This window comes from Chiroxiphia lanceolata, chromosome Z (genome assembly GCF_009829145.1).
Source record: "Chiroxiphia lanceolata isolate bChiLan1 chromosome Z, bChiLan1.pri, whole genome shotgun sequence".
NCBI classification, from domain to species: domain Eukaryota; kingdom Metazoa; phylum Chordata; class Aves; order Passeriformes; family Pipridae; genus Chiroxiphia; species Chiroxiphia lanceolata.
In genome coordinates this window covers 4,547,742-4,574,460 of record NC_045671.1, presented here as the reverse complement: position 1 = coordinate 4,574,460, position 26,719 = coordinate 4,547,742, and the positions used below count along the sequence as shown (strand labels likewise).

Genomic DNA, 26,719 nt, shown 5'->3' with positions numbered 1-26,719 from the left:
TACTATTTATTAAACGCTTTTTAAAAGGAAATAACAAATTTATAAAAGCTGGTGCCTAACTAGTCCTTGGGATTTTGCAGAGGCACGTGGGGCTCCTTTCCCTTTGTGCCCAACATGAGCACCCACCAGAGTGAGGTGCATACCCAAATCTTGTCACGGTGCTGCAGTGGTGATGCTGCAGAGCCTGCCCTCGAGAACAAGGCCTGCTTCACTTCTACATGGAAATGGGATCTGTAATCAAAAATACGGTTTGATCAGTCAATAGGTGGATGGATGGATTTATCCTGGCCTCAGCTGCATGTTCATAACCACACTGAAATCAACAGCGGATGGAACTAAGAGAATTTGTTCCACAACAGCAAAGAAATACAGCTTATGCAAACATACATATTCATTTACATGTCTCCCTTTATCAGCCACTGCTTTATTTGCATCTCACGCTGCATAAAAGGTTAGCAAAGGCCTTTGTAATGAACACTTCCATTTTAAAACATTTAAATAGTCTGCAGTATAAATTGCATATTCTAACTAACTGCTCTGGTGTGAATTTCTAAGTCCACTAAAAGGAAAAGAGGCAGCATTTACCGTGTTTATGCAACAACTTCTTTGCTTAATACCAGATTTGTCTGTGTCATGGCTAAACTAGGATTAGCAGCAGAAATATTAAATGATGTTAGAATTCAAACAATTTTGTGTAGTCCATGTAGAACACGGAAATACTGGTAATGTAAAAAAACCCGAAAAACAAAAAATAAAAACCCCAAACAAAACAAACAACTGCCATCGGTCCAGTCTCTAAACCCAGGAGTTTAACATTAAAGATAAGTTCTGTCTAATGGATGGAACACAAGCCCTGAAATCAAGGCTTATCACCCCTGTTCCTGGTTTGTGGTTCATCTGTCAGGAGCGAGCTGATCCAGGCTGAATACTGAGCATCCAGACTACTGAAATCCAGCGATTTCATCTGGAATTCTGTAACCTCTGTGTTTTCTGAATAAGAATGTCTATAACTTGTACCTGAACCCTTTCGGGTCAATAATGGGTTTTGTCCTTAATCTCATTTGGACCAGGAAACATTGAACTTTATATTACCTGTAGTCCATCATCTCTCATCTGGGGCACAGAAGATACAAAATTCAACACATCTTGAAAAAGTTGGATGTGTTTGATGCTTAGAGAATTAACACTTCCAGTGTGCCATTCAGGGATCTGGAGGTTACAGAGAAAATGCATTTATCTCAGCTAAGGGAGGGGATTCACCCCATTTAAAATTAGCTTATAGAAACAGGGCTTAATACAAGTAGGTCATGTAAGTCAATTTTTTGAGAAAAACAGGACTGCAAGTGGTGGTACACCCTGACCTCACACAGTTATTGAAGGTAGGTGTGATTATATTGCTCTTGAATGTTACTGTTGCCTTACCTTGACTCCAATGCAAGGGGAAGCCAGCCCAGACAACGTAAAATTATGTATCCCAACATAACAATTTAGTTTTAAAGAAATTAACAATTTTTTTTTATGGCCTGAATCCTTATTTGGACTAGGAAGCTATGAAAATAGTCTTCTGTAACCAGATGGACAGAGTGATGGATGGACTGTAACTGGATGGATGGATGGATGGATGGATGGATGGATGGATGGATGGATGGATGGATGGAATAAATTTCGTCTTTCCTGTATGGTCAGAACTTATGTTCGTGCTTTTTATGTTTGTTATTTTCTTTAAGTTGTTATTATTGTTGCTTCTTATTTAGAACAACCTAAAAGAGATGTTCAGCTACTTTGCAGAAGCATGGGGTGCAGAGTCAAACTTGTTTTCCCTAAGTTAGTTGAAAGTGATGTGCCCTCATTCCCATGGCAAGGAACATTTCCTTTAGTGCAGCTGACAAGTTTTTCAAGGTGTTTCTGCACATCCTGTAGGGAAAGCAAATTGTCATCAAAATTGAAAATTCAGAATATGTTTTTTTTTTCCCTGAAGGTCCTTAGGGCTCTTGAAATGCTAAGCAGAAAACTGAGCTCAATGCATATGGAGGAGATTTTCATATTTTAAAAGTCAGACAGAGTGTCAGCCGGCAGACGCAGCAACTCCAAGAATCTTCAAAAAGGTAGAAGCAGGAAAGTTTACTGCTTGTTCCGCGGACACATTATTTTAGCCTCTGTTCTGCAGATTGAGAGGCAGATTGCCTAAGGTCAGAGGGTGACCCTGCCCTGCAGCTTGAGTATTACTCCTTCTTTTTCTTTTTTTTTTTTAAGTGTAAATTTACATTTGGCTGCAACCTGCCTCCTTAATGATGGATCGGCCTTTTGTTCAGGTATGAGCTCTGATTGATGGGGCACAGGGATAGGAGAGGAGAATGGAGCAAACAAGTTTATAAATTTGACATAAGATTTGAATCGCAGCAGGAACTCTGCCAGTCTCCTTAGGCATAAAATTGGACTGGCTGGAGATAGGTACTGCATGTGTGATGTTTCAGCACTTATTGCTTTCATAATATCTTTACTTACTCAGTTAACAGACTACTGAACTTGCAAAATCTGGCAGACCAGGGTTTTTTTTTTAAAACAAATTTTACGATGGGGGGAGGGAAAGAAAGAACTGAAAAAACTAAAATTACATACCAGGTCTTCATCTGGGGTAATCTAATATAATTTACTTGATTTCACTGGAATTACACTGATTTTCCCTAAGTGATGACCTGCCTCAGTATTCTTATTTTGATTTAGCTTTTTTTTTTTTTTTCCTTCTGAACAGGTTGTGTTGACATTTCATGTTTCCTATTATTATTATTCTTCCTTCTCCTTCTTTGTTTTGGGAATTATATGGCTTATTGACTAAACAGCACTAGAAAACTAAAGTTAATGGACCAAACTCTTCCCTAGTGCAACTTTATTGAGTTCAAGCTATACAGAGTTGAATGAGTTCAGGGACTCCTCCAAAGGGGGTTATTGCAGAGGCTGATTCTACAACAAAAGGGAAGTCCACAGCTTTGTTGTCATTTCAATGCAAATTAAACATTGCAAGAAGTCCAGCGCTTCGTATTTAGCTGATGGGATGAAATCTGAGTGTACTGAGCACAAAAAACGTAAAATCATACCTTGTTTTAATGGATTAGAACAAATACTTCAATATTATTAAGAATTCCTTTAATAATACACCTGTTCATGTCTACCTGTTCCATGGAGAATTCTGAGTTGTATGGCCAACCAGAATGACCATCTTATCCACCATATGATTATGCCTGGAGAGATTTTAAAGACATGTATATGTGGTACTTGGGGACATGGGTTAGTGGAGGGCTTGGCAGTGCTGGGGGAAGGGCTGGACTTGAGAATCTTAAAAAGCTCTTTTCCAACCTAAAAGATTTTGTGATTTTTAAATTCTATCAGTGGCAACTGAGGGAGGGGCTGACTGACTGGCATGACAAATGCCCCAGGAGCAAGGTGAGACTCTTGTGGTTTCGTCAAAATAAAGAAGGTGGTTTCTAATCAGCACATTACAAGGACAACTTTGTTCCAAGGTTAGAACTGTGAGAACAATCAGTTTTTAGATCCAAATGATACTACAAGGTTTGAATTTAACTGCAAAATAACTGTTTTTTGTGGACACTTAATATCATTCAGTATCTGCAGTATAAGAATCAGTGACCTTTTAATGCCGTTATAAATAAATATAAAACATATATTTGAGGAACAGAAAGGTGTGTTCTTTTCTAAAACTCCATTCTTATCCATTTTTAAAGGAAATACAACAACCACGAGTTAAACACCTCTCCACTGTGGTTCTGAAAACCCGGCCATCGCAGTGGTATCCAAATAGCAGAAACTCTCTCCACTGTACATCCAGCGTGTAAAGTCTTTCTCAGGATATTACTAGAGGGAAAAAGGCAGTTGCCAAGTCAGTTTTGTTCCAGTTCATTAGTGACCGAAAGTCATTATCGTCTGACAGATGTACTAAGGGTTATGTATAGTTCCTAGTTGTCTCAGTCCAGTTTTTAGTGGACAGATGTCCACACTCAGAAAAGATAAAACAAGTCTGACAACAGAGCAACTTGGCTGAAAATCTTCACCAAGAACATGGGCCCTGGTTGAACATATGAACTGATCAGTCCTCTTGTGTATCGTGGTAGTCCCACTGGTAGAAAATAGATGGTGTACAAGGAATCAGTGTTGTCCTCTGGAAGATGGTATATAGTTCTTGGTAGGATTGAGAGGTTACATATTTCTCTGTGGCTATCAATCGAAAATGAACTGCAAGTGATAGTTTTGCTTCAAAACAAGAAAAATAGCTCCATTCCCTCCAAAGAGAATCGTGTCAGTAGCAGACCTCTCTATTGCTCCTCGATGCTTCACCTCACCAGACTTCTGAGACCTGACAAACTATCAGACTGAAAACCAGAAAGGGACGGGGGAGATTTTAACGCATGAGGAAAGCAATGAAAAATGTCAATCTCCTGCTTGCTATATGTTTTCCAATGACAAGAATGGCATGATATTAGCAAATAACTAAATCTAGGTGTAGCTAACCAGTTACTGATAGTCTTCATGAGAAAAAAATAGATTCCTCTTTGTATACTTTGCTCTTAAAGACAATGTAAATGCTCACATGTGTTAAGTTAAATTGGTGTTTCAAGATCAGGCACTCAGGTAAATGCTAGGTCACTACAGGAACATGTGGCTGGGCTGTGCTGTGGCAGAAAGCCAGAGCCTGTCCCACTGACAGAAAGCAGGAAGACCTGTGGGGCAGCCAGGTCAGGTCCAGACCTGGGCATCAGGGATCTCCATGGGGATGGGTCATTAGTCCAGGAGTGGGAATTGGCTCAGTGGAGTCCATACCTGAACCAGGCAGGGTTGGGGTGGAGCACAAGACTGATTTCTATGGCCCTGCTGGGACACAGAACTCCTTGAAATGGGGTCCTGGGCCATAAGCAGGTGACCAAGGCCTATTAGTCCCTCACATTGCTTTCAATTTCACCCAAAGTACAGAAGGGACAGATGCCCCTTCTCCTGCTGGCATGACAAAGGTCAGAATTTGCTTCACAATGCACTTGCAGCATCAGCACTCTTGACACTCTGGTTCACTTCCAGAACTTGTTCTTGCTATCACATGTATGCAGTTGCCTCTACAGTGTTCACGCTAGTTCACTCCGGGTCTTCCTTTTGGAATATAACAATTAGTCTCCTTAAAGAAGAAACCCAAGAGTTTCCAGGAGAGTTTGCTTATGGAAGAGCTACAGATCAGCAACAGCCTTGTTTGACACCCAACAGTAGGAATAATTCTGCCCTACTTCAGTGGGCCAGAAACAGAAACACTCAAACACCACAAAGTGCCCTCATGCCAAGCCTAGATGTGACACTATAAAGAACTTCCTGCAGGCAGCCAAACAACCCTTATATCATAAAATCATAGAATCACAGAATGGTTTGGGTTGGTAGGGATGTTAAAGGTCACCATGTTCTAACACCCTGTCATGCACAGGACCTTCCACTAAACCAGGTTGCTCCAAACCACATCCAGACTGGCCTTGAATGCTTCCAAGGATGGGGCATCCACAACTTCTCTGGGTAACTTGTGCTAGAACCTCACAACGTCTGACACTACACTTTGAGCTGCAAAACACACATATAAGCAGTCATGTCTTTTGGGCACAGGAGTGGTCACTGAAGCTTAGAGAAGAGACAGACCAAATATTATTGCAGTTGGGATGTGGATGGAACAGTCTGCAGGGGCCAAGTCAAGAAAGGGCAGGTGTGACACACAAACTATCTGACTCAGGGGCAACAGCCCACGGTGGCTATTTTCATCAGTACAGACGATGCCATAAATGCTGAGTGCCCTGAAGGACAGACAGAAGTGGCAGTAGCTCTGTACCAAAGGGCCCCATTCAGCTTTCCTGTGCTGTAGGTTTGTGGCACTTACAGACACTGTTCCTGCTCAGACACCCGTCACCTCCGGCAGGGTCTGCGTCAGCAGCATAGGCGACGACTCCCAGACATGTACAGTATGCTCATCACTGCCTTTTCCAAGTGCCTCAGTATCCTTCAGGTGAAAAATACTCTTTCTATCTGCATCTATGGCAGTATCTGATAACCTATAACTGTAACGTTATTAATATGAGACAGTGGTATAAAGTGATATTTCTGATTGAAATAGCATCTTTCCTCAATTTTATTGTCAAAAATGTCTTTCTAAACATTTTTCTCTTCTTTTCCTTCACCTAATTTACCTATCTAGTTAGGCACACTGGAATCTGAAAAAGTTAGGAAATAAACTACTTCAAAAACTTTTTTTAATGCCGACTTCTGTAATTTTTTTCCTCAGGTTTTTTTTCTCTGATAAATAAACAAAAGTTCAACAATGATCTAAAAATGTCTGTACTGGAGAGACAGACTGTGAGACTGTTTAACTGATACTAATCATTCGATTATTTGAAAAATAATCTAATTTTTCCTGAGAAAAAATAATGCCAAAATAGGAACATGCATATCATGGTACTCAACTGTTTGTGTACACGCAGAGATAGCTTTAAAGCTGTGAGATTGATTTGTCTTTTAAATTTTTACAGTTTTATGTTTTTCTTTTTCTCCACATCCAGGAAGAACAATATGCTTATCTATTTTTGTTACGGAAGGCAGAGATTTTATGTAAAAAAAATGGGCAGAAATGAAACTAACAAGCAAACAGAAATCAACAAAAAGTATGAGGCAGGCAATAAATGAATGGTAGCTGCCAGGGCTGCTGAAACCGTAAATGTGATCAAAAAGCGACAAATTCAGAAAGAAAAAGCTGGGTAAAAGATCACTTTTTGTGTGTAAAGGAATTTGTTAATTTAATTATGTTTCAGTTACGTTTTGGTCTCATGATATGTACCAGTGAGGCAGTGCTAGAAAGCAAAGACTTCATTTTAGTGATATATGGTTCTGGGTCGTGGTCTTCTCTAGTTTCCTAATTGTTTTGGAGAAAAAAGGAAGAAAAGACTACCTGGTCATAGAACCTGATGGGAAAAAAACAGTTTTGAGGTGAAAAAGTCCTTCTTTCCTAAAAAGAAGCATTCCTCCCCTGTCTTGGTCTCTTCCTTCAGAGCTACTGGTTTGTAAGAGAACAGGATTAGCTAACATGTCCTTCCACAGCCACCCATTAACTCATTCTTGCTGTGAAAATGGAAGAGAACATGGTGGTTCCAAGTGACAATTATCTCTGTTTTTAGTAAGAGCTGTGCTGGGAGAGAGCACCTTTGTCTGCATGCTTCCTCAGGACCAATCATGCTCTAAGTTCAATGAGCTACAGCAAAACAGCACTTTCTATACTTTTGTTTATCAATGTTGAGAATTTCAGCAGCTATGGTGGAACATAAACCACAAAACTCCTCTTTGTCAGTGTCAGCTGCTTTGCCTATGTTGACAGAATAAGTGTAGGATAGCAATAACTACTATAACTACTATAACTACTAGTACACAACATCTATATTTTTGTCACTTAAAGATGCCCACAACCTGTATTAATACTCAAAACATTAAAGATTTTTTAAAATCATATGAGTATTTACAGTATGTAAGTTGGTGGTTTCTGGTTGCCTGTGTCAGATGCAGATGCATTCTGTACTTACATTTTACCATATTTTCTGTTAAGTGCTGATTGCTGATCACCTACTGCTGATGATAGATGAGATTTCAGGAAAAAAATTTTAAAAAATGAGAAAAAATCATCCCAAAGTCAGCATAGTGATAACAAAATAATCACGATGAATTCAGCGATCAACCTGTCCTCTGGTGGCAGAAGGGCACAGTCATTTCTGCTTGGTGTCCTTCAGAGAGAAGAAGAAAAAATTCTTCCTTGTGAGGGGGGTGAGGCCCTGGCACAGGCTGCCCAGAGATGTGGCTGCCTCATCCCTGGAAGCGCTCAAGGACAGGTTGGACGGGGCTTGGAGCAACCTGGGATAGTGGAAGGTGTCCTGCCAGTGGCAGGGGGCAGAATGAGATGAGCTTAAAGGTCCTTCCAACCCAAACCATTCTATGGCTGTCTGAAGGAGGCCACAAGGATGGTGAGAAGAGCCTTGAGAGGAACCTGTGTGAGGAGTGGCTGAGGGCACTTGGTCTGCTCAGCCTGGAGAAGACTGAGGGGAAACCTCATTGTGATCTTCAACATCCTCACGAGGGGAATCAGAGGGGCAGGTACTGATCTCTTCACTTTTATCACCAGTGGCAGGACTCGAGGGGACAGCATGAAGCTCAGACAGGAGAGGTTCGTGTTCGGTATCAGGAAAAGGTTTTTCACTGAGAGGGTGGATGTGTGCAGGAACTGGCTCCCCAGGGCAGTGGTCACAGCACCAAGCCTGCCAGAGTTTAAGAAGCGTTTGGACAACGCTCTCAGGCACGTGGTGTGATTCTTGGGGTGCCCTGTGCAGCGGAAAGAGTAAGACGGCATGATCCTTGTGACTCCCTTCCAACTCAGCACATTCTTTGATTCTGTGAGGCTGCTAAATTGCTCTAACCCTCCCCGCCCGCAGGCTGCACACGAGCCGTCCTGCACACCCCGTGCTCGCTCTCACCTCACCGCCCTTCTGGAGGCTCCCCCCTTGTTGCGCTGGGGGCCGCGGGGGAGGGTGCGCCACGGCCCGGCGGCCATTTTGGTAAAGGGCCGGTGCCGCTCCTTCCTCCCTTACTCAAGATGGCGGCGGCGGCGCATGCTCGGAGTGGGGAGCGGTGCTGCCCGCGGGTGCTGAGGGGGAGCGGCGGCCATGGGCGAGACCGAGAGGCTTTATTATGTGTACAGCTGCGACCTGGACATCAACGTGCAGCTCAAGATGTGAGTGACCGCCGCCGCGGCTCTGCTGGGGAGCGGCCGCTGCCGCCGTGGGGGGAGGCCGGGCCGCCCGCCCCTGTAAGGGTGCGCTGACCCCGGAGTCCGGCGGTGCCCGGCTGCGGGCAGTGCTGGCCCGGCCCCGTATCCCTCACGACACCGGGGGCTGCGGGTGCCGCTCTCCGGGGAGGAGACGGGACGGGGCGGGCGAGGGGCCGAACTGGAGCAGGGCTGCGAACTCAGATATCTGTGTGCTCAGGTCCTCTGAGGCAAAGATTGGTTGCCAGTGCAGTCTGGTAACTTTTCACCTGCCGGTGTCATAGAATCGCAGGATGGTTTGTGTTGGAAGGCACGTTAAAGCTCATCCAGTCCCACACTCCGCACCCCCCCCCCCCCCCCCGCTGCCCTGGGCAGGGACACCTTCCACTAGCCCAGATTGCTCCAGATCCCATCCAGCCTGGCCTTGGACACTGCCAGGGATGGGGCAGCCACATCTTCACTGGGCAACCTGTGCCAGAGTCTCACCACCCTCACAGAGAAGAATTTTTTCCTCATATCTCATCTAAACCTATTCTCTGTCTCAGTTTGAAGCCATTTCCCCTTGTCCTGTCACTCCAGGCCTTTGTGCACAGCCTTACTCTGTCTCTTGTGTAAGTTCCTCTCACCTGCTGTAAGGCCACCACAGTGCCACAGCTTGATCCTCGGTGATACGGGAAGGACACAAACTGGTGACACCCTTCCTGTTTCTTCCCATTCTCCCATGAAAGCAAGATGCTCTTAGCCAGGTTTTTTATTGGAAGGTCCAAGTGCTGCAGCAGCATATGTTCCCAGCTGCATATGTGGAAGGACTTCCTTTGAAGCTGGAATTATCGTTCACTGGTGTATTTACCATTTTTTAAGTCACTTTTCTGCATCACAGCAATGGGATGTTTACAGTTGTGCAGGAGGGATGTAGCTGGCTCTAAAATGTAGCGTGCCTGATGGTGATACATTAAAGTACATTACACTTTTCTGGCAAATGAACTTTGAGAAGGTTATTCAGAAGTTATTAACTTCTGAACAGGTGATAGTAGTGGAAGATGTCCCTGCTCATGGCAGGGGTTTGGAACAAGATGATCTTTAAGTTCCTTTTCAACCCAGCCTATCTGTGATACCTGAGTCAGATACATGTGTCCTCTTTGCTGTTTCATTCCACCAAACAAAATTAAATTAGCATTTTTTATTTTATTTTGCATTGGACTCTATCTCATCCTGGAATGTGCAGTGCTAGTTTCTTGCAAGTAGCTTGTTCATTTGCTCTGAAGTGTTTTTGTGGTACAGATAGATCTCTCTTTGCTGGAAGGTTGATCTTACGTGTTTTCCTGTCACCACCGCAACAATTCCGTTTTTGTTTTAACATGTGCATCCACTGTCAGATGTTTAATGTGTTTGATTGTTTTCATCGTGGTCTAGCTGAAGCCTAAGAAATTCTGTCTTAACAGTAACATTGTGCAAAGTGCTGCAAGTTTTTTTTTTGACAGTCTGCTTAATTGAAATTTGTTCTATTGTTAATTTGAGAGATGACTGACATACAAAGCCAATGATACATTTCATAAATCTTAAAAATTAAGATTTACTTACCATTGCTGGTTTGGAGGTTTGTTTTTTCCAAATAGTGTTTTGAGTGCATGTAATCTGATGTTTAGTTTGGTTTGTTGATAATAGCAGCATATGGCATTCATTGTTGCCCTGTTTAAGGTTCCTAATTTGAGAATCTGCAGGTTGTACTAGGAGAAGTTATCTCCATTGAAAAGGCAAACAAGTAATTCTTGCCCTGCTTTTCTCTCCCACCTCTAAATCAGAATAACAATGCGTTCTGTTCCTCTCTGGTATCTAGATTTCACTACCAGCAAGTAATGCAAAGTGAGAATAGCTTTAGTACTGGGCAATCTAAATATGAGCTGTGGAACTACAATAGCATTTCTACTATGGATAAAACAAATTCTGATTTATCTATGTTTTCTCTTTCTCTTTTTTCTTCTCTGTTCCTCCCGTAGAGGAAGTCTGGAAGGGAAAAGAGAACAGAAGAGTTACAAAGCTCTCTTAGAAGATCCGATGCTGAAGTTCTCAGGACTGTATCAAGATACCTGCTCTGACTTGTATGTAACTTGTCAGGTGTTTGCAGAGGGGAAACCTCTTGCTCTTCCAGTTAGAACTTCCTACAAGGCTTTCAGCACTAGATGGAAGTAAGTGACTTACCTTTTATTTCCTCTTAGTTGCTGGGGCATCAAGTAGTATGGATAGATATATATATGGTTTTTATTTCCGTCAGAAAGATTTGTTTTCTGTTGTCTTCTTCAAATGAATTACGTTTTTTCAAGTGTCTGTATTGGTTAGTGTTACCCTGACAGCACAATACCAATATTTTGGTGTAATAGGTAAGTGATAAAATTGTTACTTTTGTTGTTACTTTGTTGTTTTTAAAATTATTACCTGGGCATGTTTTACTATCTAAGTGACTACTGAGGCCCGGACTAGCACATTTTCGTACTGTTTCCTGACAGCCTTGTCACTTAGTCATCAAGCCAGACTATTTTTCTTTTTGTCTCTTGCCTTTTAGTCATGCTGAAGACAAGTATTTGAATACTTAAAGCCTGCAGGAAAATAGTCCTTCTGCCCTTGGAAATTCATATTCTGAAGAGAATTTGGGTTGCGTAAACTAATACAGAGTAACTTGAATTCTAAAGCTTTATGACTAATAAAAAGTGTTTCTCTGCAGCTGGAATGAGTGGCTGAAGCTGCCTGTGAAGTATCCAGACTTGCCTCGCAATGCACAGGTGGCTCTGACCATCTGGGATGTGTATGGCCCTGGTAAAGCAGTTCCTGTGGGAGGAACAACGGTCTCGCTCTTTGGGAAATATGGGTAAACTGCTTTTGCTTCTGTGGTGCACTTTTGAAGCTTGCTTGTGAGTAGTAAGGTAGCAGTGGTTATGAGAGAGACATTTTTAAATCTTTCCTAAACCAGGTTAACAATTACATGTTTGAAAAATCAGATACGTAGATTATTTACTCTATTTGTTCCTGACTCTAATTTCATTCATGCTACAGCATGGTGTGAATGAACTCTTCTTCTGCGTAACACCAAAATTTAGGCTTTTTTTGAGATCTACAGGTTTGGATTTAAAGGTAGCAAATGCTGAAATCACTTCATATCTATACTTTTGCAACGCCTGGATGCCAGTACTGATTACTTAAAATGATTGATTTAGCTGGCTTGCAATTGGGTGGCTAATGTAATGTTTATAGGGAATAAAATATCACTCAGTAAATCAGGGGGTTTTCAAAGGTAATATTCTATGGTCCAATAGAGGATACCTCAAAAGGATCTTGACTGAGTGCAGAGGAGACTTAAAAAATAGGATGTTGTTTGAGAAAAATTACGAGGCGCTGATACTTTTTGTGGTTTAGAGTGAATGTTAAATTTTGGATAGTTCAGCATTGTAGTGTTCCTGTAAAATGTGACATGAACAGTTTACAAATATATGCAACAAGGGATGCTGTTGTATCCTTTTCCCATCCACTCAGCTGGGATATGTTCCCTTCTATACAACTGCCTTTAAGCAAGTTTCTGACTTCTGGGAGTCTGTATCATACTGGGAGTATTTAGCAAACAGGTGTGAGGGAGGAGGTGTAAAGACTAATGAAGTGAAAAAAAGAGTGGGAACACTTTCCTAGTAAGTACATAATGTTGGAAAATGGGAAAAAATAGCCTGTTTTAACCAGTGGATAAAAAATAATAAGGTTAAACTGAAGTGCAGGAGAAGTTTGGATTAGCATTAGGAAAGCTGTTCTAATGATGCTTGAATGCCGAAAGTGATTGTAGAGGGAGAGATTGTATCTCTATCATTGAGGATACTGCTTTGACAAAAATGATTGACATAGTCTTAGGGCAGAAAATTGTACTGAGTAAAATGGACTGTACCCCAAAGACTGCTGGTAGAGCACAGCACATGGAAAAAGGTAGAAGTAAAGTAAATTTATAAATCTTATTTGCAGCATGTTGGACCTGGAGGAAATAGATGGAGAGACAGCACTAAAAAACTTTTGAATTTTGTAGATTGTAAATGGAAACCTTGGTAGTTGCATTCCATGAAGTGATGTGTAAATTTAAGGTCAGACGGTCCTTCTCATTGTTATTTCTCATTTTTAAGGGTTGACTTTTTAAGGTGTTCGTTTCAGTTGTATTTACCTGAAGTTGTTAGAGTTAAGTGATCAGCTATGGCAAAGGTAATGCACTTGATTTCTTGGAGCGTCTTTTATAGGTGGATCAGCACAAATATGCAAGGGAAGCAGGGTTTTGCAGAGAGAAGACGTGGTCGATTACCCTGCAAAGTTCTGTTCACTGCACACTTTCAATTATCAATTCAATTTCAAGCATAGATGGAGAAAATGGTGTGTGGATGGTTGTGACTTTTTTTTTTCTTCGTGTGTTTTTTTTATTTGGCAGCTCAGAAGGCTGCTTTATGTCAGTTGACCTTCAAATGAAACTTAGGTAGCTTTTTAGTTGATGTTTTTGGGGGTTTGGCAGACCTAAAGTTACTATTATAATTTGCACATCAAGAGGAATACTTTCTGCTTCATTACAAATAATAAAGCTACGAAGGTTGAGCTCTGTCCTCAGTTTGTGTTTGTACCACCCCACTGACTTTGGGAATTACCCATTTATCTTCCACTTGCCAAATAAATTATCTCAGGCTTAATATTTCTTCTAAACTCTTTGTGCCAGTAAAATGAAGGCTGTAGGGGGCACAAGGTGCAAGTCACTTTTGCAGTAGAGTTCAGTTATGAACTTTTGTAGTTTTGGCAAAGCAAGCTGCTTCATTTTGTAGCAGCTGCTGATGTATTTTGATTCCTGACAGCTGCATTACTTTGAATTTACTGAAGTGATTCCGCATTTTCCCTGCAGGATGTTTCGACAAGGAATGCATGACTTGAAAGTCTGGCCCAACGTGGAAGCTGATGGCTCAGAGCCCACCAAAACTCCTGGGAGAACCAGCAGCACAGTCTCTGAAGATCAAATGAGCCGCTTAGCAAAGGTAATGGAATAGCAAGTAACTTTTAAAATGTATGTGACACACTTGCACTTCACTGGAGTGAAAGGAAGACAGGCTGCCCATTCTGTTTTCTCATGTGAAGGCTCCCTTCCTTTGGTTGTTTGGGTATTTCACAGGATTTATATGAAGGAGCGAACTAGATCATGCTCTGAAGTGTTTTTTGAAAGGGGGCATACGAGTAACTTCTATTACACAGAGCATTCTGTTGCAACAGCTTAACATCCGAATTCCATCAGATTTAGTAAGAACATCCCTTACCAGTAACTTGTGAGGACACTCTAGTTTCTTTCTGAAGCCATCTTTCAGCTTTAAAGCTGTCTGATGTGGTGTTTACATGTGTGTGACATACCTCTACATTAGAAAGAACTTGAATATATAAATACATATTCATTTCAGGTCATGAATATGTATTTATATTAGTATTTTATTCTCCGAGCTTTTGATGACAGAGTATATTCTTGCCATCAAAACTACTGCTGCAATTGATCAGAAAACGTTAGTTATTGAAATGTTTTGCTAGCTGATCTCTTGATTATTTAGGTAAGATTACCTCAAACTTTGCAAACCACTCAATCCACTTGCTCTCTGAGCTTTCTTCTTAGTCTTGGTCTCTTAGTTTTCATCCTCACCTTTGTACAACTTCCACTGAAAATAAGTCCAGTGCCATAAATGCATTCACTTTCTCATCTAGACATTTATCACAGCAATAAATTAACTTTCATCTAGGGTCTGTCTTTTATTAGTTCACATAGAATTTATAATGGAAAACTCATTAAAGCCACTTGATCATAGTAGAATAAATCCCCTCTGGCCTGCAGAATCTTTGTAGAGAGGCACTAAATATCAGGGCTTGCTTACAGTTCATCAAATGGTTACATGATGTATGAAGTGGGTTTCTGAGAAAGGGTTTTACAGTGTAGGCCTTCCCTTCCATGTTAGTTCTGTTAAGCAAACCTTAGCTCTTTCTTATTTATACTCTCTAGCTCAAGAAGCACAAATAATGTGGACTATTTCGGTCTTAAAATAGCTGGTTCTGCTGTAGCCTATTCTTTTTCTCAAAGCCTCTGAACAATAGGAGGGAATTCTTCTTTCACATCCCATCTGAGAGTTGTAGTTAATGGCTAACAAAAAGCTGATAACATCACTGCCCCCATTCTTTTCTTCTGAAAGCTGTTTTGGGAGATACTAATTTCTGAAAGATGAGAGTGTTCTCACTGGTATTTTGTTGTGGTCTTTTATAAAAACATTTTACCATCAGATGCCAACGAAATGAGTAGGGTTTTTGGGTGGTGTGTCTGTGGGATTTTTCATTTGCACAGCTGTTTACACCACAGAGGAGGTTCTTGTGATGTGACATTCCTAAATAGCCATTGTTTGAGCACAATCAGCTTCAGTTTTTCTAGGACTTACTCATCAGTTGCTGAATGCCTCCTCATGCTATTCTGTGTAAAGGTATATTTAAATATAGGTAAGAGGAAAACAAGTAACTCTTGAGAAGAGATTGTTGAAGGACCTTTTCTCCATCTAAAAGATAACTTTTTTCTGGACATGCTCTTAGTTCATGTCTGTATGTGGTATTTATTATTACAGGGAATTTTTATAAAATCAGTGACTGGCTGGTGAAGGAGTTGCATCCTTTTACCTTGAATAATTGGTACTATGGCAAGTCTCCCTTTTCATGTTGAGGCAGCATACCGTTGTGCTCTTACAAAACACGTGAATCTTGCTGGTAAAATTGCTACTGATGAAAAAGCCATGGCTTGGCATCCTGGAGGCATTGTGAATGCAGATTTTTTTGTGTACTAAGGAATATTAATGAGAAGAGTGTGGAGTACCTTACCATGCTCAAATATTAATGACATTAAGATATCCCTCCCATGAGTGGTGTGTTAATTTATTCTGCTTAAACTAAAACTACTCTTAAGTTCTTTCTGATCCATTCATTTCCCTCACACCTTCTGCTGGCTGAATGAAATTAAACAATAATAATGTTGAGACACTATCTAAAGGAATGCCTCTTATTTAGTAGGAGATGATGAGTAGTTCTTTCCCTGAAGGGAATGCACTACCTTCTCTCTTATTTTAAGCTTTAAATATTAATCCAAGAGAACAGTTCTTCATGTGTACATATATGCCTACAGATCTCCTGGGTCTTGTATGCAGACCTAATTAATTGCTGTATTATGACTTTTTTCCTCTATAAGGGAGGCTTAGAGGTTTAAGATACTAATGATTTTCTTCTAAAACATACAAAATTACTTTTTTTTCTTTATTCTCTAGTGCAGTGAACAAGAAAATGAACTAAGAATTTGTGACCAAGTTATCTAAATAACATTTTTTTCCCCAGGACTTTGATAAATGCTATCCTCAATCTTTGTGTCAATGCTATATGCAAATATGTGGTATTCTGAAAACTTTGATGCTTTGGTTTAAGATGGGGCTTAGAGGGGCTACCTTGAATAAGTAAGTAAGAAAAATATTTTTCTTAGATAAAAAAACCAGTGGAGAGTAACTTAGAAGTGGTAGAGAGGTGGACATGGAAGGGTAAAGAATTTCTTCATCGCTAAGGAATTTCTTCATTGCTGAGAGTGAGAAGACCTGTTCTGTGCACTATATAGGACATTTCTGAATGCATTAGGTGATGGTGTCCAGCCTGTCTGAAACAGCATTTTGGGTTATAACTGGTGTACTTGCTGCTGGTTCTCTGCTTTTGAAGTGTATTATGAAGTTGCATGTGAGGCAAAGGCCAAGTCCTGTATTATCCTTTTAGTACAATCCTGCCACATTCTGTCTCTGCAATATTGCTGAGATGAAATTTGATGAACTGGCTGCAGAATATAGCATAAGATGGCAAAAAAATTATTACTGTGTTGTGCTCCTGTTTACATTACATTCAGCTAAGCTGAAAGAACCCAGAGACTGAATTTTTGTGCTTTGTTTACATCTAACATCCTGAAGTTTTATTAAGGATTAGACTTTGCCATGCCCTCTGTCTTGTCCTTCCTTTTCTTTTTGTGCTGTTAAGTTTCTGAAGTTTGTGGAGTCTGAAGATGAGCTGTTCCAGAGTTTACTGGAGACAAACTAAATGAGAAAAGCCCCTACTATATACTGAATGGAGTTAATTCTTCGAAGTTGCAATGGTCTTCCAAACTTTGCATCAAAATGTAACTCCTTGTATGAAGCTGTACTGTGGTCTAGAGCCTAAAGAAATGCTAGGTGAATCAGCTGCTGCAAGCAAACGGTCTCGTAGTTGTTACTGGATTGTGTTTCTGTGTTTCATGGAACAGGTTCAGAACAAAGGGCATCAGGTGCTCATGGCTAGTTTACTATTTAGTGCCTCTTGAAATGGCCAATCCCGAGCAAATCTGGAAATCAGTTAAAAAAATAAAAAAGGCAGAATTTTTCTCCCAGCTGAATAGCTTTTCAGTTGCTTTTTAAATTGTGGCTGCTTTTGATTAGTCCTTTACTTTAGTAGAGCCAAGAACTATAGTTGAGGATTAATATTCAGTGGAAAATTTTAAACCTCGTCTCTAGTAGACTTAAGAATCAGAAAAGCTATATTAGATAACATGTTTGTGAAATGAATGATTGTTGACATTCAGAGCTAATGTCGTGCTTGCTTTCATTAGTAATCTGCCTTAAAATTTAATTCCAACCTTGAGAGGGTGCAGAGGCCATGGTGTGGGCTGTAGCGTTTTCTGGCTCTTTCTAGCATAAACTTTTTCTAAGAAAACTAAATTATTTGGGAGTTTCATTTCCTACTTAGAGGTAGGAACCAGTATCCAAAGTTTGCTAGACCCAAATTAAACCCTGGGGAGTTGAATAAGAGGAGAAAGAACCCAAAGGACTTGTTTTAAATGTCAGGATGTCAGTGGGGAAAGTGACCAAGCAAGGTGGTCTGTTGTTCGATATGAAGGGGCAGTTGATAGGTGTGTGAAAAGACAAGTCTTAAATCTGCTGTGTCTTGTTTTGCTCCTGGGTGGATAAGTTGACCACAGAACAAAGCTAATGAAATAGTAGTTGTAATCTTTCCCTTAATAAGAACAATTCTGACAGGTCTCTTCACTAGCCATTTTCTAGACAGATACTGATTTCTTTAAGACATGAAGAAACTTAGTCTTCTAGTCCCTCTGCATGTCCTCTTGCATACCACAAGAATTACTGATTTTTTGAAGATCGCTTGTGATTTCTGAGGAGCTGAAAAGATGATCTTATTCGTATTCATGTGGTCTGCTGCTGAATGTCGTGTAAGCAATTACGTGATAGTACCTCTGAAACTGCAGTTAGTATGTTCACATCTTCTCTTCCACTCCTAAGTAATCCTTCAAACAAATCAACATCCTTTCTAGTACTACAGCAATTTGTAGATGTAGGAGCAAAACCTGAACTGCTTATCAGGTGACTAAAACAAAGAGAGAAGAAACTGTCTATGACTTGCTCTAAGTCTTCAGCTGACCCTTTGTGATCCCAGTCTGGAAACTTGTTTAGGTAAGGCTGACAAGGGCAGAATTATTCAATATGGATAGTTTTTGAAATAGCTTATATTTGTTTGGCTTGGTAAGTTTTACTGTATGAAACACAGTGACACAAAATATCTTTTTTATGTGACTTTACTTCAAAAATGGTTTCGATGTGTTAAAAATGCAAAGATGATGTGCTTGGATAATGGTGTTTGTTGTGACTGGTATTTTAGATAGTAGAATTATTTTTATGGCATAGCTTAGCTGTTATCAAGGATTTACTATGTGTACACTGTACAATGTTTTGTGGGGTTTTTTTCCAGTTCCCTTATTTTTTCCCCTGATTTTGTGTTAGTGTCTCTGTTACATTATAGCTTTGGTATTCTTTTTCTTGCTCTGAGCAATTTAAATGTTATCATTGTGTTTTTTCGTGCAGCTCACGAAGTCTCATCGGCAAGGTCACATGGTGAAAGTGGACTGGCTGGACAGACTGACCTTTAGAGAAATAGAGATGATCAATGAGGTAGGTCATCGAACATCAGATTTGTAGTTTTGGGGGGTTTTAACTTGCTAATATGGAACCTTCCCTTGCTTAGGAGACCAGCTCTCAAGTACTTGTCCTGTTTTTCTTTAACTGCCACTGTATGTGATAAATAATTCTGTAAGCTTCCAAAGATGTTTTTATTTCAGCAATAGTAAGAATAATAGGATAGTTTGGGTTGGGAGGGACATTTAAAGGCCATCTAGTCCATCCCCCCTGCAGTGAGCAGGGATATCTTACACTAGATCAGGTTGCTCTGGGCCTACCCAGACTGGCCTTGGATGTTTCTAGGGATGAGGTTTCTACCATCTCTCTGGGCGACCTGTGCCAGTGTCTCACCACTCTCACAGTAAAGAACTTCACCTAATATCCAGTCTAACCAGGGTCAGTGCCCTTTGTCAGTGTGAAGCCATTTGCCCTTGTCCTGTCACTTCATTCCTTGTCCAGAGTCCCTCTCTAGCTCTCTTGGAGCCCCTTTAGGCATTGGAAAGGGATCTAAGGTCTTCCTGGATCCTTTTCTTCTCCAGGCTGAACAACCCCAACTCTCAACCTGTCTCCATAGCAGAGGTGCTTCAGCTCTCACAGCATCTTAATGGCCTCCTCTGGACTCACTCCAGCAGGTCCACATATCTTTTGTGCTGAGGTCCCAGAGCTGGACACAGCACTTCAGGTGGGGTCTCACCAGAACAGAGGAGCAGAATTCCCCCCTCACCTTCTGCCCACGGTGTTTTGGGTGCAGCCCAGCACACAGTTGGTTTCTGAGCAGCGAGCACACGGTGCCGGGTCATGTCCAGCTTTTTGTACACCAGAACAGACAAGTGTCTTAAGTGTTTTCAGCTTCAAGTAAACTAGATCACAGAAGACAGACTTTATCAATAATTTGGAACAGCTTGGAACAAACGCTGTTAGGCATGACTAACTTAGCTCTAGGATTTAGGTTGTAATGGGAAGCTTTTTAGACATATGGTCTGCTCCTTGACTTTAGACCTGTCCAACTCTATTTTTTTAATTTTGGGTACTGAGGAAAGACATTTGTAAGATTTGAATGAATATTTAAAAAAATAATAATCTTGTAGCTCAATATCTGAGTGAGATATTAACCCTGACTGAGCGAAATCACCTTCAAACTGTTAAACTCATACATCCCTCTTGTACCACAGAACTCTCTTTTCTGCTTTGTGCTCTGAGATTTTTGTTGTCTAATTTATAATTAGACCTTTTGGAATCAGATTTTTTGTTTAACTGAAATTTGTGTTTTTATAAACTCTTACGACTGTTTTAGGGTTTTTTTTAGAAACAAGCCTATAATCTTTTTTTTATCCCCCCCTTTTTTTTTTGTTTTCCTCTCTTACTGCAAACGTACAGAAAAATAAAAGTTACTAGTTCCTAGAGCAGTGCTTTAAATAGAGAACCACTTTACCTATACTAGAAAGTCAATCCATTCTTAATACATTAAATGAACTGAAATTACTCACTGTTGAAAAGGATGTGTGGGTTTTTTATTAAATATACATTCCTGGTGATGGTTATGTATAATAACTTCTTTCTTGTTTCCCATCTAGATTCTAAAATTCTAAGCACTTTTTCTAGGTAAAGCATCTAAAAAATGCATACATGAGCAAATCTTCCTCTGAAAGTGAATGAGCTGCAAATCTAATCTTGTAGTCCAGGCTCACTCGGCCTCTTTTATGGTGTTGTCTTAAAAAGTGATTTTTTTTCATATCTTCTGTTTTTTGTCTTAGACGTGCATAATTGTATGTAATGGTTTGGGGGGGGAAGAAGCAAACACCAACAACCTGGTGGTCACCTGCTTATTCTTTGTTGCATTTTTTCACACCTTTAGCCCACAGTTGGAAGGCTCTGATGAAAAAAGGTTTTTATCTGTTACATGTGGATGTTTGTCATGAAGTGGGAATGTGAGGTAGTAAGAATGTCAGGAAAGAGGTGATATGGTCTCGAGTAGTGCTGTGAAATGATTAACTGAATAATTGCTACAAAACCTGATAACCTAATTAATCAGTTACAGCACAAAGGAAGTAGGGTAATTGCTGTACTGAGAATGCTGAAGATTGATGCCCTGCAATAAATGATACACATCTGTGTATGGTTCTTTTCTCAGAGGGAGAAGCGAAGTTCCAATTTTATGTACCTGATGATTGAATTCCGCTGCGTCAAGTGTGATGATAAAGAATATGGAATAGTTTACTACGAAAAGGTATGTGCCTTGCAGGCTTTATGGTCGTCCTTAAAAAGCAACATATGCACCTAAAATAGATGGGGTTTTTCTGCTGAGGTGAAATATTCTGCTGCAGGATAGCAGCAGACAGCTGTCAGTGGCAATTGTTTATGTATGTACAAATCAAACAGTATAAATGCAACAGGATTGCAGAAGTCAGTCATTTGTGTAATAGAGTTCAAGATTACAGAATTTAACAAGTGTGAGTGATTAAAAAGTTTCTGATTTATAGTTCCTTCAGCCATCCAGCAGTACTTTCAGAGTAGCTGTATGTAGAATTATGACTGAGATCAGGAAGAAACATACCTGTATTGAGTGGTGACTTTCTAAAAGATGAGTTATTAAAACTTTGCACAGGATCTCTGCTGGTGAATATTTTCTGTAAAATGAACAAATATAGAAGCTTAGTCTTCTATGCTGAAAATACTGTGGAATTAATTGAGTAAAACACTTCTGAGCTGTAATGTCTTGCACCTTTTCTTGCTGTTTACGAAGCAGATCTCCAAAGCAATGCCTTCAGTATTTTTTTTTGAGTTATAATTTAATGGGGTGAAGGATTAACAGTGAGATTAACAGGCAGCAGTGTGGCATTGGAACGCATTATCATTACTTTTACGGACCTGTGTGTTGTGGAAAGACCCACTCAGATAGAAAAAGCAGTATATCTGTAATCTCTTCTCAGAGAAAAATGCCTCTTAAATTTTTCAACATGTTTAGATTTGTAAGAAGTCAGAAAGTTACTGAGTAATGCAGCTTCATGAGAAGGAGAAAGAGGGTAGAAAAAGAGGCTAGAGTCCTTCTGAGATCAGAATTACTAAGTTTAAGGAGCATCTATTCTGAGAATTCTAGAGAGTCGTACTGTGATTCAGTACACAAAAACGTTAATACAATAGGAAATGGATTACAAGTATTTCTCTGTTTGTGGCAACATTACCAGTTGATGTGGACAGAAAAGCTGTGATCCAGCTTAAAATTCTTGGAGAAGGTAGTGAAAAATACAGTAATAAATGGCAAAAAGCAGGATTCCAAAAATAAAATAAAAATCTGAGAAGATACAGGTTAGAGTCTGCTTCAACTGTATGATCTGTTGCAAGTTAAAGCTTGTTTTTTGTTTGACCTTTGGGCGTGTTTTTTGGGATTGGTTTTTTTGGTGTTAGTTTGTTGGGTTTTTTTTGGGAAGGGGCAGTTGATTTGATTTTCTTTTTGTTGTTTTGTTTTTCTTTTAGTTTAGTTTTTTGGTGAATTTTGGTAATTGTAGTGAAACCGTGCCTTAGGCAGATGTCTAGGTTATCTCTTTAGCATTTCTTTTTGTGGCATGTAGCTGACCATCCAACCTCTCTCCATGTTTTAAAAATCTTTTTGCTCATTTCATAGTGCTTCTGTACACTTATCCTAGAACCAGCAGTTGTAGGGGACAAAACTCCCTTCTCTTACAAATCACAATGAAACCTACAATGTATCAGATTCCCCCATGAAACAAAGAAAAGCTCTTTACTTCCGTGGAAGTCAAGGAAATATTTGTCTAGAGAGCATAACAGAATAGAATAAAAACATTTAAATGTTTTACTAACAGTTAGCTTTTTACGTAAGAATGTTCTGTACGTTTCTCAGGTGCAAACAGATGAGGATGCCTGCTGTGTGGTTTTGTGTCCTCTTGACTCTTTTCATAAAAGAACATGACATTCCTAAAAATGACTTCTCTCCCTTACCCCCAGCAACCTGCCATTATAGATGAATTGTTCCTGATTTACACACATGACATTTCCCCCCCCCCCATCATTATAGTTTTACAGATGTGCAAGGTGCAGGAAAGAAGATTCAGACTTCAAGCATGCATCTTTCTTCTGACAGATGCTTCTGAAGCATGTTAAGAGTGCATGGAACAGAATAACTGTGAATTGTCTGCTCTCGTGGAAATAAAGTAATTGAATGTGTAATAGTACATATTAGAGCTATACCTAACTGCAGTTTGAGGGATTTGTTGTTATTAAGTAGCTTTTCAACAATTTCTTGACCCTTTTCTGACAGCAGTAGGAAATGGTACATAAATTAGTGCCTGTTTTCTCGGTTTTGTCATGCTTCCAATTACAACCTGCAGTATATGTATGGGGCATCACCAGTCCAGTGCACTGAGCATAATGAAAGTGGGTTCTGTTGTCATCTGCCTGTGACCGATAGTCAAAGTGGAGATTACTTGTCACACTTTTGTTGATGTATTTGTTTTCAAGTGTTTAGGAAGAAGTAGCCTGTTAAACAGCGGCTGATAGAATTTGAGATTCTTTGACTCGACATTCAATTACGATGAAGTAACAGTGTCTCTTTCCATGTTCTCTCTTGACTTCATTTTAATACAGCACCCAAGACGTGAGGGATAGAGTCAGCGAGTAATGAGAGCACCTCTCCTGGTTCTCCATTTAGGCAGAAATTCAGTGTGACTTACCAAGAACAAATAACATCAGCATTTATCATTTATGTGTTTTTGGGCAGATTTCAAGTGTAACTTGTGTTTGAATAAATGATTGCGCTGCTGCATCCAGTTTATTGAAAAGAAAAGGAGAAGTTTGATTATCAGAGACCTTTTCATGGATTTGAAGAAAGAAAAAGTAGTGTCTGCAGCACTGCTTGTCCTTTTATTTTTTGTGTGGGAGAAATTGGATCTCATTGGTGTTACTTGAAATGATGTTTTGGTTAAATAATAAGATAATTAGAACCTCCTTGTTTACTCTTGTTGCAAGACTGATTTTCAGGCAAGTACAGACGAATGATGTTGGTTTGGAAAATTCTGTAAATTTTGTCAACTGTCTTAAATGGACTCTAATATTTGTATAAAGTCACACAGTTACCTTAATGTAGTGAAATACCTCTATAGCTCTCTAACACAGCAGTTTAAAGCAAGTTAGTGCTGTTTAGTGTTGATGTTGCTTTTCTGGTGGCAGAATAGCAGGTCATCCCAGGTTCTGGTTGCTGTGGGGAGTGATGCAGCCAAGAGCAACAGATTATGGAGTGAGGAGGTTGCTGCAGGCCCAGTGTCTGCACCATGTTCTTGTTTTTGGGAACTGGCTTTCATCACGTCCCACAGGGCTGGATGACTGTTGGCAGGTGGAGGATGTCAGGGATTTCTAAAACTTCCATGATGTGAGCTAAAGCTCACTACATGGGAATAACAGGAAAGACACTTCAAAAGCACACACCTGACCAAATTCAAGTGGTAATTTAGCCACTGCTGTGGTTTAGTAAGTTGGTCAGGGTTGTGGTGCTGCATATGATGCTCTCCAGGTATGACAAGAGTATATTAATCCAGTCAAAAGGGTAGTTCAACAGTTGACATCCTTTAAAAGAAAATTCATGTAATTGTGCCTTCTTGAGGTTTTCACAAAACAGTCTTCTGGAAAATGTTGACTCCTGACACAGTTACTTGTCCCACAGATCTTGGCAAAACTTGGTTTCATAGCCTTTGGTTGAGGCTTTCTTCTGTAACAAAACAAAATACTGGGAACAATTTTCCTGGTGCTTGACCTCAGTGCTTAGAACCTTTCAGCTTTGCTGTTAAGTGTAATCTAACTGCATTCAGGGATTTTAAGGAGCAGTCATTATAATTATTCTTTTAAAAGGTTCAAAAAAGAGATGCCAGCAATGAGTGTAGAAATCATTCTTCTAACACTAGTCTTGGAAAAAATCCCCAGTCTTTATTTTAGAGGGTGTTATAAACATTTGGACATGAGGCACTGGAAGGCTTTGCACCTTTTTTTAGTTTTGTAGGTAAGCAGACTTTAGGTAATAGTGCTTTTGTCATTCTCATCCTGATGAGTTCTGAGTTGTTAGTAGCTGTCATAGGCTTCTGATTGTGGGATAGGTGTTCCACTTTCATCAACCTATAAGCTTTCCTTTTACAGTTTACATATCTGAATTTTTTTCACTGAGGGAAAGATGTAGTAGTATAGGGTGCTTATCCCTAGGGAATCCACATGGGACATGGATGTTAAAAGTGCCTTAGTAGGATTTTGAATGCTTGTGTTAGTACTGAATCCACTCCTGCGTCAATTTCTCATGCAGGGTTTTTATGTGAAGGTTTTAAACGGAGTGGAAACTTGTCACTGGGGCATTGGAATTCTTTGTTGTTACATTAAGGAGAAATCAAACTGCAGTCTTATTATGGTTTTGAGTTGGAAGATAAAGAATTAGTAGATAGAAATCTATCTACTTGTTGTCTCTTTGTCACCAGATGCGTTTATGAAGATAAGGATTTCCCACCCCCAAAACTTCCATTGTTTTTTATATAGTTTGTAAAACTACATCAGCATGATCTGAACATTCTGTCTGATGAGATGGCAGAGGTTTAGTGCAATGTGAATGCTGATCTGTCACTGTGGCTCCAGCTCAGTTCAATCTGTTGTTACAGTGAGGCAGCAGTACTTTGTTATTATAGAAGTACTTTGGAAATACTGTTAATTCTATGCAATTAGGTCAAAGCTAAGTTCATTATTTAGGCAGTATGGTTTTAGAGCAGAGAAACTGTAAGCAAATGTCCTCATGGTCCTCTTCAATGTTTGCATGCATGCTTTTTTTTAAAAGACTAATTGGAAAAGCAGTCCTGCTCACGTTTTGGGATCGTTACCAACCACATCCAGATTGTGTGTTTATTTCTCTTTACTAGGAATGATGTATGTGTTCTTACTGCTTTTATTTTGACTGTAAAATTATTACTTCACAAAGGCATAGAAACATAATACAAGTGTCTTTCTGAACGTGCATTTTAATAATAAGAGATATTTAACTGTAGTCAGTGACACAAAATTTATGTAGTTGGAGAAAAAATGTTTCTCCTGGAAGGTTGATGGCAATTTTAACTCATGTTTCTCATTGGTGATGAATGATTCTTTTCTTCCCCTTGAAATAAGCCTCTCCTTTGAAAGTTACCTCTGAAAATTATAGGAGCAAAGCTATCCCAAGAGGCATATGTGATTGGAAAAAGAAAAGAAAAAGGAGTGTGGGGGCAGAAATTACCACAAAGTTACCTCATAGTAACATTACTGAAGGAAACAATAGTATATCAAAAGAGCCTTATTCTGGGCTGAAATTTGCAGCAAAGAAAATGAGGACAAACTAAGTATAAATAGATCATAGCACACATTATGCTGGTGTTGTCTTGTTTTGTGTTTTACTATTTTATACCGTCTTCTAAATTAAATGTTCTTTTGTAACTCATGGTAATTAATGCTTCTTTACACTTCTAAGTTTAAAAAGCTCAAAACCACACTGCTGTGATAAACGGAGGAAGAACAACAGAGTTGCTGGCTTTGTTATGTGGTAGCAAGCTCTTAATTTTTTTTTCTTCTCCCTGGTTCAAGCAGGAATCTTTTACCTTCTCCTTCCTTTATTTATGAAGCACAGGTTAGACCCATCTAAGGAAGGCCTCTGGAACCCCTATAGATAGGTACTTATATATCTTCCTAAATTTGTCTGTGTTGAACTTTTAGGAAGTTTTTTTCTGCAACATGGCAGTTATTTCTAGGATATTATTTTGTTTCGGTGGAAATACAGAACCTGGTTTAGTTTCTTTCTGTGCTTCCACAGGACATGTGTAATGATAAT

The 26,719-nt window shown here is 39.8% G+C and overlaps 1 protein-coding gene and 1 long non-coding RNA gene across 2 annotated transcripts in view; one reads left to right on the top strand and one right to left on the bottom strand.

Annotated features, from left to right (window-relative positions):
- Positions 1-412: 412 nt before the first annotated feature.
- LOC116780338 lies at positions 413-8,665 on the bottom strand. The gene is made up of 3 exons (XR_004354426.1): positions 8,547-8,665; positions 5,918-6,095; positions 413-1,209 (listed from the first exon to the last, which is right to left on the bottom strand). It is a non-coding gene; the product is annotated as an uncharacterized LOC116780338 (long non-coding RNA).
- PIK3C3 (phosphatidylinositol 3-kinase catalytic subunit type 3) overlaps positions 8,664-26,719 on the top strand; it is a 66,643-nt gene continuing 48,587 nt past the window's right edge. The window contains exons 1-6 of the mRNA XM_032675189.1: positions 8,664-8,803; positions 10,834-11,022; positions 11,556-11,699; positions 13,743-13,872; positions 18,787-18,873; positions 21,011-21,106. Of these exons, the coding sequence (XP_032531080.1) occupies positions 8,736-8,803; positions 10,834-11,022; positions 11,556-11,699; positions 13,743-13,872; positions 18,787-18,873; positions 21,011-21,106 (714 nt within the window). The 5' untranslated portion in view covers positions 8,664-8,735. The remainder of the gene's footprint in view (positions 8,804-10,833; positions 11,023-11,555; positions 11,700-13,742; positions 13,873-18,786; positions 18,874-21,010; positions 21,107-26,719) is intronic.